The sequence below is a fragment of the Bombyx mandarina genome, chromosome 11 (genome assembly GCF_030267445.1).
Source record: "Bombyx mandarina strain Sakado chromosome 11, ASM3026744v2".
NCBI classification, from domain to species: domain Eukaryota; kingdom Metazoa; phylum Arthropoda; class Insecta; order Lepidoptera; family Bombycidae; genus Bombyx; species Bombyx mandarina.
This window is the reverse complement of record NC_143218.1, coordinates 9,674,049-9,696,579: the sequence shown is the minus strand read 5'-3', so window position 1 is coordinate 9,696,579 and position 22,531 is coordinate 9,674,049. Positions and strand designations below refer to the sequence as shown.

The window sequence follows — 22,531 nt, the reverse complement described above, 5'->3', positions numbered from 1 at the left end:
TTTGAGGGTGTGCGTTAAATATGTTACATGTTGTATATAATCTGAATCTCGGAAAGTGCTCCAACGATTTTCATAAAATTTAGTATACAGGAGATTTCGGGGGCGATAAATCGATCTAGCTACGATTTATTTCTGAAAATGTTGTTTTATTCGTGTCTTCAATAATCAACTCTTCCCGACATCTATTGGCGAATAATAATACTATTTTCTTAATTGAGGGCAACTAACCGCTTTAAAGACAATATGGCGTTATAAAAAAAAACCGGTCATCATCTAGTTCATATTAAAACGAATTACAAAGGATCAGATTAAAAGTTGCAGGACAGGTCAAGTAACTCATCATAAAATAAAACAACTTTAATACAAGTGTCTATTAAATTTTATTAAATTACATAACTTTGGTGTGTTTTATATACAACAAATAGGATAACTAAAGAAAACAGACAATAGTTATCATACAAACATGCATAATTTATTAACAAAATTTATAATGAAGTACAATTTTCAACAATACTTATCTGTTAATGTATATATTATGGTAAAGTAAAATGAAAAATGTGATAGTTGTATATTATTCTAACAGAAAATGTAGAAATTTGAAACTCTTTAGGGCAGATATTGCTAAAACGGCCTTAATATGCACTTTTCATGATTAGAGTACTTATACTAACGAAACTCAAGACATGCATTAACCCAGAATACTCTTAGACTCATCATGGAGTTTAATAGGAAAATCAAAAAGAAGTACTCACAAAAATAGGATTATACAAAATTTTGGCTTCTGGGCAGTGACTTACATAAATGTTTCTTATTCTTCAATTAACTTCATCAATTCCTAAGTAAATGCAATTTGGAGTGTCAATGTAACACGCATACTGCAAAATTTACAATTCTATAAAAATTTCAGTGTGTATAATAGAACTAATAAAATATTGTGCTGATAGTGCAAATATGTATCTATTATATTATGCTAATTTACATAACGATACTAATTTACTATGCTACACAAAAAAACCTTGTGCTACAGTGACAATAATATATTGTATAAACAACGATATTAAAGTAGATAAATATTTAGAAATGCATTTTTAATGTTACATTTGATATTAACTACAGAATAAAAGGCTATTAAGTTAAAATGAAAATCATTACATATATAATGGAATTTGAAATAACTACGTTTATTTATTGAAATCTGTTTAAATCAGGCAGTCTAGTACTCTTTAGAACTTTTTATGGAGAAGTAATTTTGAGCGGTATTATTTATTAAGTATTTTTTCTTATTATACAATCTAGTCATACAATGAAATTTTATAAATGCTACTTTTAAAGTTTTCAGTCATTTGACTTTGAGTTACAAGAACAGATTTTCACTAATGAAAATTAGTTGGTACATAAACAAATACAATTTCTTATAAAATATAACAATAGTTGTGGGAGAGTATATTATGTAATTAATTATTTATCTTATATAATATTAATAATTATTTTTAATTATTTAACGGAGTACCTACCTGAGTGAACCGTGTAGAAAATATATAATTTTTTAAATCTCTAATTTTGTATAAAGCTTAAATTCAGAAACAAGTCGGTAGAATAAAACAAGATATTTGTTTCTTTTTAATATAGGTACAACGGTTTTATTTAATCGACGAAATGTTTGTTAAAGTTCGTTAATAACTTTTAGATACTTTAAATTGGAGAACGATAAAAAATAAGTGGACCGTCATTTAGTGTAATTTTGATCGGAGTACAATCTTGAAGATCTTAAATATTTGTGAATTTTGTTTTATAATTTTTTAAAATTAATATTTTACATCAGTCTTTGATAGTTTTTTTTTACTATTGTATTACCATTGACCATGAATGGAATATTCTTTGCATTCGCTATGAATAGTTTGCACTTTTAAATTCTCAACGAATATCATACATTCAAGAAAAGAAAAAAATCATGTGTTATGTTTTAATATAATTAAACCTAGTATACTAAATAGCTAAAGAAAATTACGATTGGATTGTTCATTCTAGCCTCATTATAAATGTAATCTATGTTAATAGGTATTACGTTTCATGTCTCGAAACCAACATTAAAATACAAATAAAATTAGAGTACATATTATTATTCGATTTATATAACATTCATAACAGATGATTTAAATTCCAAGGCATTTTTATTAATATATATATAACTTCGTAATATAATACTTTCTCACTTATGTTAACTATTTAAACTTCTAAGCCTCCTTATAATACTAGTTTCTGACGTCACCAATAAAGGCGAAATTAATATTATCAATTTCCTCGTAAGTTTATAGTCCTCTATTATTTTTTTCCTAGTTTACAATTCAATAGATCAAAGTATACAATCAGAGGATGTATCTAGATTTAAAAAAAAAAACGAGTTTAAGACGGACATCTTTGAAGGCATCAAATATGCAAAATTTTATTTCGAATAGCCATCAAAATTACCAGGCTACCAATACTATAGGATAGTTCATCATACTATGTATATGATACAACTTTTTTTTAAACGAGATACATATTATCTGAAAAAAATAGTTCTAAGAAGTTTCATCATTTATTAATTAAATTTACAAATACAACACTTGTGCATCTGCCGGTAACAATTAGTATCAAACAATTTCGAATGGTACTAGAAATTATTAATGATGACAATATCTTTAATAGCAACGCAAATATTTGATATCCTCAAAGATATAAAGCCTAACGATCTATTGGTAATAAATACTATCTAAAGGTAGCCTTGCACATGGGGCTGTGAAGGGGAGAGTTCCTCAGTTTCATTTGCTTTTTTAAAGCCATACAAATTAAATATAACGTAGTATAGTATATGAAAATACGTGTAAATTCTTTGCTTTATAATAATTTTTAAACATTTAGAACATGAGCAATATAATAAATGTATAATATAATAAAATTATTTTATTCATTACTCAGGTCGTCTTAAATCTAACGACCTTCATAGATTTAACATTTTAGCACTCGAGGAATGAATGAAATTTCAAAAAAAACGGCATTAAAAACGATTCTATAAGCTAACAAATCTGTATTGGATTTTAACTTATTCTTTATACTCATTCTCATAATAGGTGACAGATTGGAGTGAGAAATCACAGAAGTGAAAATTTTCTGTGAATCATTCCACAGAGCTGTTCAAACGGTGAACTTAGTTGCATAATGTAAACCTCGAATTGGTGTTCAATATTTCTAGCATCATTTGGTGATTGATATTGATCAGCAAGGGAGTATTTTTTAACTAATTTTAATTAATTTATTTCAAGTTACACAAATATATTGAACAAGAGCAAATCCAACACAACACAAAGATTACATAAACACTACACCATTGTTTTTTAATTACGCAAAAATAAACTAACAAGCAGTCGTAATTGATGTAACAGATTATATATGTACTGAGAGCAAAACAACAATTTTAAATATTCATAATTTAATTTTGAAAATGCGTTTTTATGAGTTTCATTTCTGTAACACGAGACGAGTGAAATAAAAACAGTATAAAGACATATAATTTATGTTAAAAAAAATTATTTATATATCCTATCGAAAAATTATACAATTAATCTATGATCAACTATTTCTTTTTGTTTGTGGGCTAATTTATCGATATCAATTTTAAAATTGTTTCTTCACGAGCTCGTTCAGTATAACGACATTCATTTATTTTCGGTAATCAAAAAACATTAGGTGTATAAATACAATAACAATGCAAAACAAACGCTTTTTATTTGTATATACGTACCATATGATTATGTAATGAGAACTTCCCGCGTATTTATTTATTGTCGTTGTCATTCCCCACAGCAACATGCAAGGCTCGAGTGCTGCCCTCACGCCGCCAACAAACTCTTTATGTTCTTTGGAGTAGACGGGTGGTTCAGATGTTTCGTGGTATACCTGAAGAAGAGGAAACAGGAAAATCATTCTTAATGCAATGAGGATAATATTTTTACAAAACCTAAATCAAGCTTTCAGGTTTCAATTCCATCCGACCTTCCAAGTTTGATATTACAATTGTTCTTTTGTTTACAAGAGGCAAGTTTTGAGAAGCTTTGAAGGTAACGTTAAAGGGTTGCCATACTAAAAAAAAACATGTGCTATTCACACGTGGTAGAAGTGAAACCTTCAAAAATTTAAATACAATTATCCTAAATGCCTAAGTATGTGTAACATTTTGTCATTAGTAAATAATTGTAAATCATCTTTTATAGTATGAGGTAGCGCCCTCTGTGAACTGATATTTTAACTTCACGTATAATCCTAAATTAAAATTCACTACAAGAGGTTTCATACACACGTTAGTATTAAAAAACACTACACTGAGAACGTCTAATGTGTTCTATCTCATTCTCTCGCCGGCTGAATCCTACACATTTGTGTTTGTGTCTTTATGGACTTATTTTTTCGTTTCATCTAGTTTGAAATCACGATTCTAAAGAAGTTTCACTTCAAAAAAAAAAGTGCCTACCTGAGGGCATTGAGGAGTGGTTCGGCCTTCGTCGGTGGTTGCTGTTGCAGGAACTTGACGCAGCCTTTCACGTCAACGGAGGATGAGCGGCAGAAGGCACCGGACGGGTGTACCCAGTCGTAGAGTATTATAAGACCGACCATAACACGAAGTACTAGAAGCGATGTTTCCTCGCGACTAAATTGAGCGACTAGTTTCCTGGAAACATTAACATTAAAAAATGTTTAAATTGTTTAATAATCATTTTAGTTTGAATCATCAAAATTTTAAAACTGCATGTAAATTATTTCTCTTTGCTGCCGTCTTGTCTTTCCGATACGTTATGTTTACGTTTCCACAGGTAGTGGGACGCGCCATCACGGATTCCCGTTTACGAACCATTTTGGGTCACATGTGCCAGTTTTTACGTCGCGCAACTGTCGAATTTACGACACAATAAAACGTATGCGCTGCCCATTCAAGTGGAATGAGGTCGTCGTAGGCTTTGAACGTTATGCAAACGCGGCGCCTACGTAGATTTTGAATTGATGGAAAGCTTACATTGACTGGTGGGTCTAAAGTACATTAACATCGAGCATTTTCAAGCAACATGAATTTATATGATTTCTTACGAATTATTTATATGACTTCTTTCGAATGATTTTGAATGGAAACTTCTGGTTTTATAAGTCGTTTCGAAACCTTTATTTATTTTTAATTTCTGATTTCAATTTTCTCGATCAAATCTATCTTTTCACTCGTATTTACATAATAATACATCCTATATTCATTTGTCCCAAGATAGGATGTTCACCTGTGTTTTGAGTGTCGGAAACGCAAAACAAGTTAAATCTAGGGTTACACTACCTTCACCGAATGTGTGCTCGGCTATTTATATCTGAACTTGTATATATGCAAGATTATCTTGAAAATGTCGTCAGCGCGATTCAGGTTTTTACCGGATTTCCCTTCCCTTTGAAACACACATTGTCACAGGATGCCTTACTATTGAACCAAACAGGTAATCGTGGTTCTATTCTAACAATCTTCTGTAGATACATGCTTGTCGTGTTTGTTAATATCAAATACGACAAACATTATTAAGTTTATAATTTTTTCACAATTCAACTAAAACTCAACTTTAATTATACTAATAATAATGTCTTCTAAAGGTGAACAAAAACGAATTTCTAAGAGCACGATCATTCCACTAGTAGGGTTGACAAATCTAATGAAACAATCATTCCCCGTTCAGATAGAGATGTTGGGTGCATGTATTGTAGCGATCGTATTGAAGTTTTGCGGATGTGTACTGTTGCGTAATAATGCGGACGTCCTATCGTTTAATAGAATCAAATAACTTTGGTAGCTACATAGTATATATTTATCAGAAATAACAGTTATCGTTTATAACACATTTTAGTCACCGTTTTGTGAATGAAGAATGAACGTAGAATTTCTGCAGAAATAATTACTTTTGATACGTCCTGCGTGCTGTAAGCTCGCACCGAAAACTATCCTGATTATTTCTGGCTCAAGGAAGCCATTGGTTTCCTGTTTATTTCTACTGCAATGCAGTTACATGTTACAGTTTGAATGGACATTTTTAATCCAATTCAGGTTTGGGTCACGCATCTCAAATTGGGTGGCATAATTCAGGGGGGTTATTAATGGGGGGTCCGGAGAAATTAGCATCAGATGAGAGCATGTACTTGTCTCCCTAAGTAGTTCAATAGAAAAGTTTAAGATGCACGCTTAGCCAAAAGCTTGCCAAAGGAATACTGCTCTCATTTCGGCGTCGGAATCGCCCCACTTCTACCTGGTTCTCGTCAGAAACGAGCCGTTTGAATAAACGCCCCACCTTCTTGCATATTGATACCGTTGAGGTTGTGGAGACTTTTTGTCTCCCAGCAGTTCCTTCTTTGCCTTTTTACCGTCCTAGCACAAGATTCCGTTATGTATTTCATTCATGGAGACTCTTACAAAACGTACAGTGCGTTTTTAAATGTCATTTCTTTTCTCTACTATCAAGGTCTGGGGAATTAACTCCAGGCACAGTACAGAATAGATAGTCATATACAGTGACCGAAGTGAATATTGTTGCATACCGTGTGACATAAGGTCGACGCATCCAGTGACTACACACCGAATTATATATGAAAACCCTCGTTGAGTGGAAGTTTCAATTGTATTGTAAGAACGCCAGTTCTAAATATGGCTAGACCGAAACAAACTAAGACAGAAATACAGACGATTTCTATATCTATAATACTCGTATCTTTGTGGACTCGTAACTCCCACAAACTTGTACAAGACTGTCTAGTTATTTACTTTTGTCGCTATCAATAGCTCGCACGACCCGTTAATAGGAAGTTAGTTTTGCACCAGAACTGGTCTATTGTTATTCAATAGGTGTCGTGCGCTCTATTGACATTTTCGATGTAGCTGGATACCCTTTCAGAATATGACAAGTTTTATTATATTACAAAGGTATCGGAAACAGGATCGCTATTGAGTCATAACTGTCGCCATTTGACGAAGTCGATTGAAACTTCCTGTGTTTTTTTTTTTGTTATGTGATGAAAAATCTTGTTAATACCAGATTTTTCGCGTTGCTTCATGAATTTATAGGTATGTATTTGTGTCATAAACACAGAATCTAGGTAGGTAGAAGTTTTTTGAGACAAATAATGTTACCACGTCATAGTTAAGGGATAGAGTTTCAAAATCATTTATTTCAACTTAGATGTCAGTATAACACACTTGTGTTATATTACACTTTCAATAAAAACACCTACAGTCGGAGATAAATACATGGGTGTTTTGTTTAGGATTACTTTATTATGCTGATATACTCTGCGGTCATACCGTACAGTATGGATGTAAGAAGAAAATACTTCTTCATTTTGCGTCTTTTCAAAATGTTACAATTTTCGTAAGCGTAGTTGCTAAAAAATACGATTTTAATACGACTTTAAAATAGCAATATAAGAATATTATTAATGTAGTCAATATCAATTAAGTACCTATTTATCAAAATCAATAAGGGTCACTTAAAATATATTGGTCAGGTCTGGAAAAAATATGAAATTGGACAACGTGAGAAGTTCCCGTTTTCAAATTAAAATCGGTTTACCTAGAAAGAGTACTGAGGTGACAGACCAAAAAATGGATAGATTGAGAACCTCTCTATTTTTTTAAATCGGTTAAAAAAGTTTACAAAAACTAGTTAAATCCTTAATAGATCCTCCAATCCTGCCCTGAGTGATAAAACAATGTCTATTCAAAACGGATATTAAAAAAAATTGGTCCCACTTGTCATTACAATTGTTAAGGTTACGTGCCTTTATATTTGGCAAGGAAGTGGTCGGTGCCATTTGGTATCTGTTAGCGGATATGATGACGCATTCGGTAATATTAAGTTGAACACGCAATATTACTTTTCAAATTATTATAATAAAAGGTTTGATAAGAGCAATGTAATGCTCGATTGGCAAAATGATCTTGCGAAAAGCTTTTCATCATGACATCCCCATGAACGAGTAGCGAGTAGCTATAATAGTATAAAAGATATTTACCAGACGCCTGGGACTCGCTAACGATATTTTCAAGATATGGTTGATTAAAATAGTCGTCGTTTAACAATATTGGCTATTCGAAACGTAATGTGCGGTTGGACATCACTTGTGATAAAAAATTAAATAATGCAGATGTGTACTGTGAGGAACTGGATAAAATGATGAAGAAACTGGTGAATCCAGCCTTGGTTAATCGCTCATCCCCGTTGCACCCACACTACAACGTTTGACCTCATAAACCACAACAGACGGTCTCTAAGCTACAAGAGTTGTTGCGTTGAAAATTTTGCGTCTTTCATCGTACTCACCAGACCTCGATTTTTTCCAAAGTATGGATAGCTTCTTGGCAGTGATAAAATTCAATAGTCGAGAGGCACTATAAAATGCCTTTGAAGAGTTTTTTGGGCACAACTGACTTCGTCAAGAAGGGCTTTAAAATTATCACTGCGGCCGTCGAAGATGCTTCGATAGACGTCGATGTATATTTTGATTCATAGAAATATGACTTTTCTGTATACTAAACGGAAATTTCGTAGGTAAAGACCTAATACGTAAGTTCCGAACAAACAGCATTCGAATCGTCAGTTTACTGAGCACTTTAACCCTCTATGGAAGATCTCCCCTTTGTGGATCCCCCAAAAACGTAATATGTCCAATTGCAAGCAATACTCCTTATTGATTATGAAGTCATGCAAAATAAATCTTTAGGTTCCAGGAAACTGTTATCAACGCGTATATCAATGATTTAATAACCCTACAACAGCTACATCCGTTTGTAGCGTTATGAGTGTTTGTGTTCAAATTTTAATGTTAAACTAATGAAAACTGACCACGCTGTGATACTCATTTGTTAACTGAACATGTGCACTTTATTCCCTTACCTAATCGTTGGTGTTTTTCCCCCCTAATATTCGCTGGTAGCCTTAGGTGCTATTCTAGATTCTGGTAGGCGGGTAACCTAACCTAGATAATTATGCGAACTACGCGCGGACGGTTATGTGAGCTCACGGGTCACCTGAGAGCACTTGTTAACACTAGCCCTAATAAGAGCAGTGGTTCACTGAATCTACTACCGGATTGTAATCGCGACCCACTGAGAGGATACGGTAACAAATTCACTATGTTCTGTCTAAAGGCATGCGCATAACCTACCATGACGGCGTGAGCTTGTCTCCAACGTGCCAATAACATCTATACAATGTTTAAACTTATTCGATTGAATGAATATAAATGAAAATGAATTTAATTACAAGACTGCGTAGGTCGTATTTTGAGTCTTTCATATTTCTGTTGTGAAGCAGTCTTTCGTTCCGATTTTAAGGGTGGATCAGCCGTTACAGAATATAATTGGGATTTACACTTCATGTCTGAAGTAGAATTCAAGTTCCGATATCCGTATCTTTCGGTAAATATTTAATACCAGGATGGGCCATATTATTTTATTGGCTATCCTTTGCACGGTGGCCTTAGCGGTTAACGTTAGCTTTAGTTGGAACTTGCGAAATCGGATAAGTATTAGTCATTTGCTATGCTTGAAAATAAGGTAAATACAATACAAATAGATGATGGAAAAATAGTATTGGTAGTTCAAAGCAGTTGGGATTTCAGCCCAGTAGATCTCTTTCTAGAGCTTCTGAGTAACAGTATATATTTTGATGTTAAGTCCTCTGTATCTCAAATAGATAGTCCATCCTCGCGAATAAAGACTTATTATTTATTCGTGGCTACACCCTCCATTATTTTTAAGATCGATAAAACACTTGATGGATTGTTTCATAAATTAGGTCTGACCATTAGTGTCATTACTATGATTAAACAGTATTTAATGCACGGCATATAAATTATTCTTAGTTAATGAATGTTGGGCCGATCCTAAAATATTAAATTGCCTGTTAATTTTGTATATTTTTTACATTAATTTCTCCCGGCTCCCTATTGTTATAGGATGAAGATTAGTATACCAAGAAGAGACCAAAGCCCAAAGCGTATCCTTAACGCTTATTGTTGTGGATTTTTGTTAAACATTGAAGTCGTCGTGGCCTAAGGGATAAGACGTCCGGTGCATTCGTGTTGAGCGATGCACCTGTTCGAATCCCAGGCGGGTACCAATTTTTCTAATGAATTATGTTCACGATTGACTTCTACGGTGAAGGAATAATATCGTGTAATAAAAGTGAATCCCGCAAAAATTATAATTTGCTTAATTACTGGTGGTAGGACCTCGTGTGAGTCCGCGCGGGTAGGTACCACCGCCCTGCCTATTTCTGCCGTGAAGCAGTAATGCGTTTCGGTCTGAAGGGTGGGGCAGCCGTTATAATTATACTGAGACCTTAGAGCTTATATCTCAAGGTGGGTGGCGCATTTACGTTGTAGTTGTCCATGGGCTCCAGTAACCACTTAACACCAGGTGGGCTGTGAGCTTGTCCACCCATCTAAGCAATAAAAAAAAAACTTCGTTTGAACATGTCACAAGCTTTCTGTCACATCTCAGCCCTGCTGTTTTCCATCCACTTTATTTTTAATAGTTTTTTTTTGTTCCAGATATCCACTGGTTAATCTTAGAACTATGTCCGATTATATCAGATTTCGAATCAAACACTCAAGGTTATTTTCCGTGAAAAAATCCATCGGACAGTATGTATGTATCTACTTCAGTTTTGTTTTAAATACCGAGGCAAATTTCATTACCGTTGTTTATAATACGGTTTTTTTTTGTAGGAAGATTCAGTGTTCTTAATAAACATTATTAAACAGTTCGCCCGCGTTTAACGTTCTCGTTAACCGAATATTCAGAGTTCTTTGAAATAAAGTAATATTTCAAAAGACTACTTCCTCTTCCCAGATATTAACACGATTTATCTTGTACGAAAACAGATCTAAGCTCTCCCAGACATAGCGTTTGAGAACATAAAAATATAACTAGAAACAAAACGATTGCATTAAGTTTGATTTAGTATCTTGAATACGGTTTGATGAATGCATAATTTTCGGAGCAAATATTAAATCTATACAAGTATAATGAATGGTTTTTTGTATGTTTGTCCTGTATGCAAGCACGTAGGTTACCTCATTGCCCGGAACTTAGTATTGTTGTTTTAATGACTTCAGCGATTGTTTTTGTCATATTAGCGTCAATCCTCGACAGGAGGCCAGTAAGTAGTTTCAGCACATAGGTGTTTTCCATACATTAAAAAGTAACAGCGCAGTAAGGAGAGACCGGGTTTTAATAATATATGGTAAAGCAATAAAAGTTTTATCACTAAAATTGATCTTTTCGATCTAAGATTAGAACGAAATTTTACAATAGTCTTTTCCATTTATTAAAAGAAATTAGAAGTTTAAAAAAAAATCATCTATCTATATTTGCTGATAGTGATATGAGAGAAAGGAGATTGCCCATTCTTGGTTTCGTGTTGTGCTACGATGAAATATATATTAAAAATTAAGTTTTTATTTTTAACAATATCCTCAAAAATATTAAGTTATAACTTCGCCGGGTATAGAAGATTAAAATAATTAGTAATTTAAAAACTCCTAACCTAGTAGTAGTTCAATTTTCCCAATGGAAAGGCAAAGATGTTATATCATACATCTTTAAAAAAATATGATATTATGGAGTGAAATGAAATGAAGTTGATTAATTTGAGATATTAATCAATTGCCATGAAATGAAATAAAATGAAATGAGATGAGATGATATGGAATGAAATGTAATGTCAGTAAAATGGTGGTTATTTGCTGAGACTTTTTCGATGGACTTTTTGGAGGATTCCAAGAAGTTATGCCCAGCCAGCGGCTTTGTTTCATTTTCTACTTCGTTACTAAACAGTTAATGAACCACCGTTATTACACATTTCAACCTAAAGAAAATATATTAAATAGACAAAATAAAACAATTCACACAGTTTCGCTCCTCGCGTTCCCGCCAAAAAAGTCTGTCAAATGTCAATCTCAAACCTCAGTGTTGACAGTCACATTATGTTTAGATTTCTAAATTGTAAATGACTAATAGTTTGCCAATTGAATTGACTAATTTAATTTCATGCCAATTGATTAATGTTCCAAATTCTTTTCATTTCATTTCACTTCGTATTAACATTTTTCACAAAAAAAATATATTAGGCTGTATGGTATGATACCCTTGCCTTTCCAGTTGGAAAAATACAACTACTATTACTACTGACATTTGACAAGTAGGTGCTGAATTGATTAATATTTTGATTTACTTACTGGCGTCGTATCTCATGTTTCCGATCGAGTTATGTATCGTGTGTTTCGTTCGGTCATAATATTATTCGTTATTTTGTTAGACAGAAGTCCAGGCATATTGGGGGCAGAATTAATTTATTTATCATACGTACTTATTAATTAATCGTGATGAAAACGTTGCTAATACTATTAATTCAATCTCTAGTTATTACTACAGCTATCTCGTTGGCAATTGAACTGTGGGTTGTTGTGTCCATATTAGGCTGGGCTGAGCTAGGTATAATGATACATCTGCATAATAATTATGAGAAATAAATTATTTTATGTCTCTTTTTGTTTTATTTTGAATTTCCGTAATAGTACCACCTTTACTTAACGAATGGACACAATATAATGCAAATAAGTTTATACTATAAACATGTTTTCATTAATAAAATACTTTATACGTATGTTGTTAAGTATGTAGGAACTCAGCATAATCAAAAAATATCCACTGCTATCTTGTACAAAAAATAACCTAATTCTATAAACTTCATTTGTCTTTTACTAGCAAATCCGGCGAACTAGAGATACATTTTTTTTTATAAATTAATAAACATATTAACCCTACAAAATGAGGTAAGTTACATGAGAGCACAACTTGAAACCAAATTCCATACTGCAATGGGCATTCTCCTTTTGCCTGTAGTGTTGAAAAGACAAATTGTAACCGCATCATTGAAAGGTTCTATTATATACTCTTGCGAAATTTTCTACCATTCTTGTTTCAAAGGGCAGTTCCTATTACAGACGACCCAATTGAGTTTGCGAGTTCATTCCTTAATGTTGTGAACAGCCTAACAAAATCCTTTAAAAACAATATCGCATACCTAGAAACATTCATTTTCATTTATTCGATTTCATCTCCTACAACTTTATCTCGATAATCATGTAAACACGAAACGTATCAAGTGACAGTTGATTGATTATAAGGTTACAATGATATCAGCCGGCTGAAGTGTGTCTGCTATCTGGGCTAGCTGCGACACACGATATCTTCATGTAATAAATACCCCGGAGATACAAGGACAATCAGTTGTGGCCTGTTCATTCGAGTTCTGTATTTTGTTACGAAATGACGTCAGAAATGCACCATTAAACTTATTAATTAACTATACTGGGCTTTAAAAAAAAAAAAAAGAGAAAAAAACCTAATAAGTTATATTGTATCTTATGAATATAGTTGTGGTATTAACGAAATTTGCATAGATTAATGTATGGACGTAAAACATTATACTTTTTACTGATAGATTTAAAATATTAAAACCTTTAATTTTATAATTCTACTTTCAATATAACAAATCAAAAATCTGTCCAAGCAAACTGGACTAAATCTGATTAAAGTGTTATTGTTTTCACAGAATGCACAAGTCGACAATAATCTCATTGAAAAGTTTTAATTTACTCCGGTCACCGTTCTCGTCGAACCCGTCGCTTGCGACGAAGGGCTCGACGGGTAAATTAACCCTCAGACACAGCCCACTGAGTTTCTCGCCGGATCTTCTCAGTGGGTCGCGTTTCCGATCCGGTGGTAGATTCTGCGAAGCAAGGCTCTTGCTAGGGTTCGTGTTAGCAATTTCGTCAGGTTTGAGCCCCGTGAGCTCACCTACTAGTTAAGGTTCCGCTGGAATAGCCTCTCATGGCTACCAGCTTAGGTAGGAAAAAAAATAAACTTAATTTACTTTAGGACTATTCGTACTTAATTTACTTTAGGACTATTCGTCTCGCGATTGAAAACCACATATATTTAATTACGTCCTTCAAGTTTCAACCAAGATTGGGTAGCCTGTTTAGATTAAAATAGTAACAAGAAAATCGACAAAGTACTTAGATCGTAAATAATAATTAATTTTGGTATTGTGAAATGTAGGTCATCCGTAGTACAATCATCCAACTACTACATGTTCGTATTCATTTTCAATTATATTGTGTTTAGCATTATTGTTACTTTCAATTCATTATTGCGTTTCATTTGCTTGTTCAGTGAAACGGCAGTCGGGCCATTTGAAAATCCGGTTTCGAGTAATCTGAGATTTACGTTCCTTCGTTCACCAAACTCTGGTAGTCCAAGCTCACAGTTTTAAACTGACCTATTTCGAAATCTGGTACACGCAGTCGAGCATTCGGTTTAGCACGAAAATAACGTTTGTTAATTTTTTATTTATAAAGATCACGAATTTCATAATTGAACTTGTCTTCGTTCCGACGACTAATAGTTTAAGAGAAAATATTAAGTAATTAATTGAGAATTAACAAATAGAACAAGCAAGTCACCCTCTGGCAATCAAGAGACGGCAAACGAAGTAGGGGTCGTCAAATCAGAAGATGGGAAGATGATTTGAAGCAGGCAGCGGGACCATTCTGGCTGAGAGTAGCAAAGGATAGGACCCATTGAAAGGAATTGGAGGAGGCCTATGCCAAAAGGCACACCGAACTTATGAACCTCTTTAACCCTATGTTTAAGAATAAAAAGGCTATTATTATTATAATTAATTGAGTGGATTTAATAATAAAACAAAATCTTCCAACCCGACTGGTCACCGTTGAAGATTATGACCAAAAGTTCCTCCAAAGTTACAAAACTCAAACCCAACCTTAAAAACTTCGAAAAATCTCACAAAGCAAATTCGCCAATTAAAAAATATAACATACAATGTCAGAACCCACTCGTCACACGACCGACTATTAGAGCTAGAAGAATGTTTAAATAAAATTAATTGTGATATCATGGGACTTTCCGAGGACAGAAGAACACAACACTTTCATATTTTGTTACATTGGAACTTCAGCCGGAATATATGGGGTGGGATACATAATACACAAGTCTTTGGAGGAGGCCTTTACCCAAACCGGGGTTTCTTGTTAACTTACTTATATTACTAACATAATTTAAGCTAACTTGCTAATAAAAGTCATATTTGTTGTTTAATGTATTATTATAATCCACTTAAGATTGTAGAACAGAAATAAAAAGGCTTATTATCATTATTATCTTAGACCTTTAAACTAGAAATTCTTGTATATTAATATATATATAATCTGAATCTCGCAAACGGCTCCAACGATTTTCATAAAATTTAGTATACAGGGGACTTCGGGGGTGATAAATCGATCTAGCTACAAATTATTTTCAGAAAATGTTGTTTTATTCGTGTTTTCAATAATCAACTCTTCCCGACATCTGTTGACGAATAATAATACTATTTTTCTTAATTGAGGGCAACTAACCGCTTTAAAGACACAACAAGAAGGCGTTACCAAAAAAAAACCGAGCAAAGCTCGGTCATCATCTATTATAATAATAATAAAACAGATAAAGTTAAAAACTTACGGATTCTCAAGCATCCTCAAGCACACTTTTGCCATCGTGCTGAGTGTTTCAGTTGTATTCTCCAAGTCCTGTTGATTATCATTGACGAATTGACTAGTGGCTTCGGACAACACCTTCAACATCGGAGTGGCTTGAGCGTAGAACAATGACATTCTGTTGGCGACCTCTGCGGTTATGTGAGGCTCCTCGCCCGGTGGGAGGTCCGAATTGATGATGCCACCTCTCGAAACGCTTCGCCTGTAGTAGCTGAAGTCATTCTGTATCGCCGGAGTTTTCATCTGCACCAAAATTTTTTAGTGACCAATGATAAATGACCCAGGATTATATTGATAACGTAAACAGTTCGGTAATGGATTCATCAATGAAACAATTTCTATGCGTAAATCTATTAGAGATTACAAATTATACCACCCTGCCCATTTCTGCCGTGAAGCAGTAATGCGTTTCGGTTTGAAGGGTGGGGCAGCCGTTGTAACTATACTGAGACCTTAGAACTTCTCCTATCCTATCTCAAGATGGGTGGCGCATTTACGTTGTAGATGTCTATGGGCTCTAGTAACCACTTAACACCAGGTGGGCTGTCAGCTCGTAATTTCTATGCGTAAATCTAAGATAACCCAAAAAGATACTTAGACGGATTCTGAAGAGAATCAAATGAAAAATTTGCATAGTCAAACAAAAAAAATTAAACAAATATACAATGTAATCATTAATGTATTATAAATATTAAATGTATTCGAATATATGAAAATCGATTTACAACAAGTTAAGACCCGATTCAAAGCTAAAATGTTGATGATTCAGATATCTGTTTCGCAATATGACAAAACAAAAGTGAAAGCCGTCGTATTTGAAGATTCAGTTAAATAACATTGGACAATGAACGTAATTCATCCCGTTTTACAAAGGCTATAGCGATATTTACGTATTGGAAGGAAGCTTTCTTTAAAGTTAAATTATGAAAAATCAAGTGTCAAGTGTGTCCGTGTTCAATACACTCTTAATACTTTATAGTATTACTTAACATTTATTTTTTTCTATTCAACAATAGTCGAAAAGAGTATGTATTTCAAAAAAGGTTTTATATCAATTGGACCTCAGAGACGCTTTGGATAACACCGTATGGTATTTAGATTTTTTCATGGACTCATCTTTTTCAACATAGTTTGACAAGCACTATAGCGTTCGGGGACACTAATATTTTCAGAAGACTATATATATTCCTGATCTTTTAATAAAAATGTAATGAAACGAACAGTAATAAATACAATAACGAACTATTCACGAAGAAGTGACTCACTGAGGCCGAGGTCAGCCAAGCCTCACTTTCTACAATAGCTGACAAATTCACGAATCGCTACCCTTATCTGTCGCATCGAATGATTACTGTTTAAATAATATTATTTTTATATATTATATACAGTACATAACGATATATTATGTACAACCATATTATAATTTGAGATCGCATAGCCAAAAGTAGCCGTAGTAACTATACTAAGACCTTAGAACTGAACTCATATTTTAAGGTGGGTGGCGGCATTTACGTTGTGGATGTCTATGGGCTCCAGTAACATCTTAAAACCTGGTTAAAAACCTGGCCTGAAAATTTTTTATTGACGAACGAATAATACGTCGAAGTAAGAAATAAAAGAAATTCGGTGAACGTGCTATAAATACTGTTTTGTGGTTACTTTTTTCTTAATAACAGACACTACATTTAGGAACGTTTAAAAAAAAAAACATATTTATTTTCAGAAACGTAAATACGTTTCATGTTTTTTTTAAAAACAAACCGTAACTTACGGATTTGATTTCTATTTTTACACAAAAAGGTACATTGCGTTTATTATCTTTGTTTACAATATTACATACAACGTACTACTGGCTTTTGTTCGCTACTACGGCCATCGACACAATGAATGGGTCAAAAGGGCTCAAAAGTAATTGCTGATTCAATTACACTAGAATACGAAGTGTCTTGAGATATGTATTATTATTGTTTTGCTTACGTTGTTATTCTCAATGGACATTAAAGAATTTGTTGAATAGTTCGTAGCAATCCAACTATGGCGCTGTGTCATGCGGTTCTTGCATATTTATACGCACGACTGCATCGTTCAAAGCGACTATAATTGGATATAGGACACACTTTAACGTTTACGACAACAAGACAAATGATTTTCGACACAGCTCGTTTATATTTGAGAATAATTCGTATCGTGATATTTTTGATCATGTCATTTGTATCGTTTTGAATCAACGTTATCTACGACAAGCTGTTGATTATAATAAAAAAATATTCTAAAGATAATAAATAACGCGGACAATGTTCGTAAGGATAAAAATATCCTTGAACGATGTATATAGATCGGATAAAATTATGAATTATATATTGAATCTCGAATTAAACCGCATTACTTGTTTTTTCTCGATGGAGATCATACATATTATTGGAAGACCATTAAAGTAACGGTAGTATGAAAAATTGCTACAAATTATTATTTAATTTATCAGGAACCTGAATTGCGTTAATGATAAAATTTCAAGGTTACCACCACACAATAAATAAAGTTTTCCATAAAAATGTTTAAACGAATGAATCTCCGAACAAAATCATTAATTAACAAGCTCGGTGGGAGATCTTACTTTTATATTAGAACATTAACAATGTTTCCTTCTTATTTTATTACGTTTATATTATTATCCTTTATCCAGTAGTGGAGAAGTTTGATTGATAGTCATGATCTTTAAATTAATACGTGAAGCAAAAAAATTTGTACCCCTTTGTACGAAAATTGCGCGGACGGAGGAGAATGAAATTTTCCAGAGTTATAGCGAATTTAGAGAAGAAGTGCAGAATACTTATATTTTATTTAAATTATGCATTAATAACACATTAAATCAATAAAAAAAACATTACACACTCTACCATGTATTTGACACATACACACACACTCACAGATAAATACTCTTTGTTTGTTGTCAAACTTTTGTTATTGTCTGTGGTCAAATTGAGAATAGATTAATATTGTTTATCTTTAATATTATTTGTCTATAGTGTAGTTTTGACGAAATCTGGGATTATAGAAGTAAAGTCTCACATAGAACCATAATAATGTTAAAAATTATAATTTCAATTAATTATAGTCGAATTTCGACTACTGCGGGACCACTAGTATTTATAAATAAACAAGTACTTACTTTATATTCGTCGAATTTCAAAACGAACTCGAGTATCTCCGCGAACTGCTTGACAAGAGCTTGTTGTTGTTCAAGGTGTTGCGTGGGACTCATTGCACCTCCCACTAGGGAACCCAGCAATCGGGGCACCACCTGCCGCAGACATTATTATTTATAAACTTTATTAGTTACACGATTAACTCTGCCAATGCCGGTCCCAAGCCCGTATGAGAAAAGGGGAGGGTTGAGTTGGAGTTCGATCTTTACACCGTAAAATAGTCAACACCGAATATCTGGCGGCGGTTAGTTAGCCGAACCCAAATAAAGTTTAGTGAACAACTAAATCTATACTAATATATAAATCTACAGTGGTTTTTACGGATGTTCCGTTATAACTATGAAGCATGCATCCGATTGACTTGAAACTTGGTATCCATGTAGAAAATACATGTACTTAATGGATAGGCTCATATTTATATGAGTGTTGGACTCCCTACACCAGTTGCGGGGGCGTTAATGATGAGAATCTTTGTGGAAGTGAGAAATAATAATGTTTATTTTAAATGCCCAGCGAAGCGGACGGGTACAGCTAGTCTCTTCTAAAAGCACTGCCGTGGAGGGACGCGGGACCCCGCCATGTGTATTTACCCAAGAAAGCCTCATGAGGCCACGACCCTCAGCATTGAGGATTATCGACGCAAGGAGGAGGAGTTACACGATTAATGATACCGATGAAATAAGATGAGATTTTAACAAAACAGAAAACCGGCTTAAGGGGGCGTAGTGCCATGCGCTGGTCCGATCAAATTAAGACAAAATTGTACTCCAGCATCAATGTCGCTATTAATTGCGTAGAGGACAGGAATGAATGAGGGAACATAGTCCGAACAAAAGTGCTCCGTAAAGGTTCCTCCCTCAGCACAGATGCAAGAAAGGCGAGTTGCAGTCAATTAAATATGCATTAATAAGGAAAACCCCAAAATAATTGATCGGGAATTTGATAAAATTAAAAAGGGACAACATGTGCACTAGTTTTTAAATAAAAAAATAATCATCAAAATCGCTGGATATACAAAAAAGTTCTGAAGTAACACACAAACAAAAATTATAGTCGAATTGAGAACTTCCTCTTTTTTGGATGTCTGTTAAAAAAAGCTTAAATGTGAAATGAAGTTGTTTTTCTGATAATCGTTCATTTTTTATCAGCTCTGTGAACAATTTCTTTTCACACGTTATTTTTCGATATGAAATGTAAAATAAAAATACAACATAAATTGCGTTTCTAATTCTTTTACTATTACGGTTTTTTTAACTCCAGATTCAGACTATTAAATCCGAAATAAATTTATCAGATTCCGTTCAGTTTCCTGTCAATTATAACAGGAAACTCATAATATCTCTAACATTAAAAATACTTTGAACTACGAAGTACATACTGATGACATTTAATATCTCGACTTCTTGGACAATTTGAAATGAACACATTGTCCACATTGACTTTTGAAGTTCTTTTTTTTATTTTACTGAACCCTAATCTGGTTTCCGGCATTTATTCAGTTCCGTCGCTTTTACGATAACAGGATCCATTGTATCCATGTATATGTATGTACATATAATTGTAATCAGTATTGTAAAAATATCGAATAGTTATTTAAGTAATAGATTTTACACATTTTTTCTCTCAATCTAATCTATATAAGCTTTTAGATTATTTATAGAACTAAATCAAAAAATAAATTGCAATAAAAAAAATCCTAATCGCGAAAATACGACGTTATGCCTTTTTGCAGACATTACATTATTTTATTGTCTGCTTTTTGTTGGATAAGCTCAATTGCTAGAACTATAGTAATCTATATTTCAGTATTTAATCTATTGAGGTACCAGAAGGATGGAAGCCATTAATTGTAGGATAGTACTGACCAGTGAGTTTACAGGTCCTTAACAGAACACTAACATCTACATACGTATTGAACTTTAATAGTTAACGTAGTATATGTATTTTTATAAATACACAAAGACAAGAGAGAATTACAGTCCTTTATATTAAATGATGTAGATGAGCTGGTGTACTCCCAAGCCACATGGCGCTGGGTGTTTCGCGGCGAAGCTTAGTCGTTACAAACCAAATGCCGTCGCCGTTGTCGAGGCATATGTCAAGCATCTTGATAGTTTAGTAATACACCTGTCCCATTATTCAGATAATAATGGCCGAATGCTTCACGTATATTCGTTCCCACCAGCGCCTGGTTACAATACGTCCGAAGACCAATTAATTTAATTATAAGGAAAAAAGAAATTGATTCTGAACAGGATAGTATTGGTACTCAGAATGAATTACAGTATTCCCTAGCAGCTGCTGCCAATGTTAGTTTTCGAATACCCGAGTGAACGACTCTTTTAGTGTCAAGTGGTATCCATACATATCACGAGGTGAATGCTGTCTCTTCAGACATACGACTCAAGTCTCAAATTCAAAAGAACTGTCCCACCCTCCAAGCCGGAACGCATTGCGGTTTGGCGGCCCAAATGGGCAAGTGCCTGTTACCGCTCATCCGTATTTCCTAATAAATGGCTGGACAGAATATTATCATTATTTTTCCTATCTAAGCTGTTAGCCTAGAGAGGCTATATCGGGCTATATGTACCGATATATGCCCGATTACGCTGATATCAGCGTAATTGGGCGAGTAGGTGAGCCCACAGGACTCAAACCGGGACTGTTGGTAACACTGGTCCTAGCAAGAGCAGTGTTTCGCAGAATCTACCATCGGATCGGAGACATATATTTAACAACATATTTATAACATTTAACAATATTTAACAATTTATGACAGTTGATGCATAACAACGATGAAAGAGAAGGCGTTGCGAAATGTTCCAGACAATGCCAGGAAGCGATTGTTGTTTAGACGTCTATATAGTCGGGTTTTATGCTTACGAGAAAACCGTTCCCTTTTGTTACATACCCACGTCCTTTTATTCATCACCAGATATCATGCATGTGCACTAAAAGTGATTTTTATGAAAACTAAGCTAGCTGTGGTACTTTACCTTTAGACTTTATTATTCTCAAGTTCTATTTAAACATACATTAGTTTTTTTTATAATATTATTTTCAGAATATTATTATCTTTTGTTTAGGAAGGTAAATTTTGTCCAAAATTGTTTCGAAGAATATTTTTTCAGAATTGAAGGATAATGGAAATGTTGGAATTTCCTTAGAATTATAGCTTTCATAGCAAAATGCAAATCGAATCCAAACAACCGAAGCAATACGGACCGATTACATTAAAATTCAATGATTACTCGAACTTATTTTCTTGGCTCTTCTAAAATGATGACCTTTTAAAAAGTCTCGTGTTTATCATGTTACGTTGCAACATCGTTAAGCACTAATAAATAATAGTTGTAATAAATAACCCAGTAAAATCCGATTAAAAGCTTTTGCTTATAGCTCAATATAAAACTGTTGCAAGCTGGAAAAATAAATAAACAAAAAGTTATAACATTTCAATTATAACTATTAGAGATTATTTACTAAGCCCTAACGATGCTGAATACGTTGATTGATTTATTGCTTCCTTATGGTTGACGGTAGTCCATTACTCATCATTGGCATGTTTACAGTAACCTACTTAAAGTTGTTTTCATATAAGCTGGAGAAACTATAGTACAAAAGATGATTAATTTATACAATTATCA

The 22,531-nt window shown here is 33.6% G+C and overlaps 1 protein-coding gene across 1 annotated transcript in view; it reads right to left on the bottom strand.

Moving 5' to 3' along the window:
* Nucleotides 1-356: 356 nt before the first annotated feature.
* The window catches only part of LOC114242251 (CYFIP-related Rac1 interactor B), a 33,963-nt gene continuing 11,788 nt past the window's right edge, over nucleotides 357-22,531 (bottom strand). The window contains exons 2-5 of the mRNA XM_028173348.2: nucleotides 18,848-18,979; nucleotides 15,644-15,921; nucleotides 4,508-4,705; nucleotides 357-3,936 (exon numbers count right to left, since the gene is read on the bottom strand). Of these exons, the coding sequence (XP_028029149.1) occupies nucleotides 3,870-3,936; nucleotides 4,508-4,705; nucleotides 15,644-15,921; nucleotides 18,848-18,979 (675 nt within the window). The 3' untranslated portion in view covers nucleotides 357-3,869. The remainder of the gene's footprint in view (nucleotides 3,937-4,507; nucleotides 4,706-15,643; nucleotides 15,922-18,847; nucleotides 18,980-22,531) is intronic.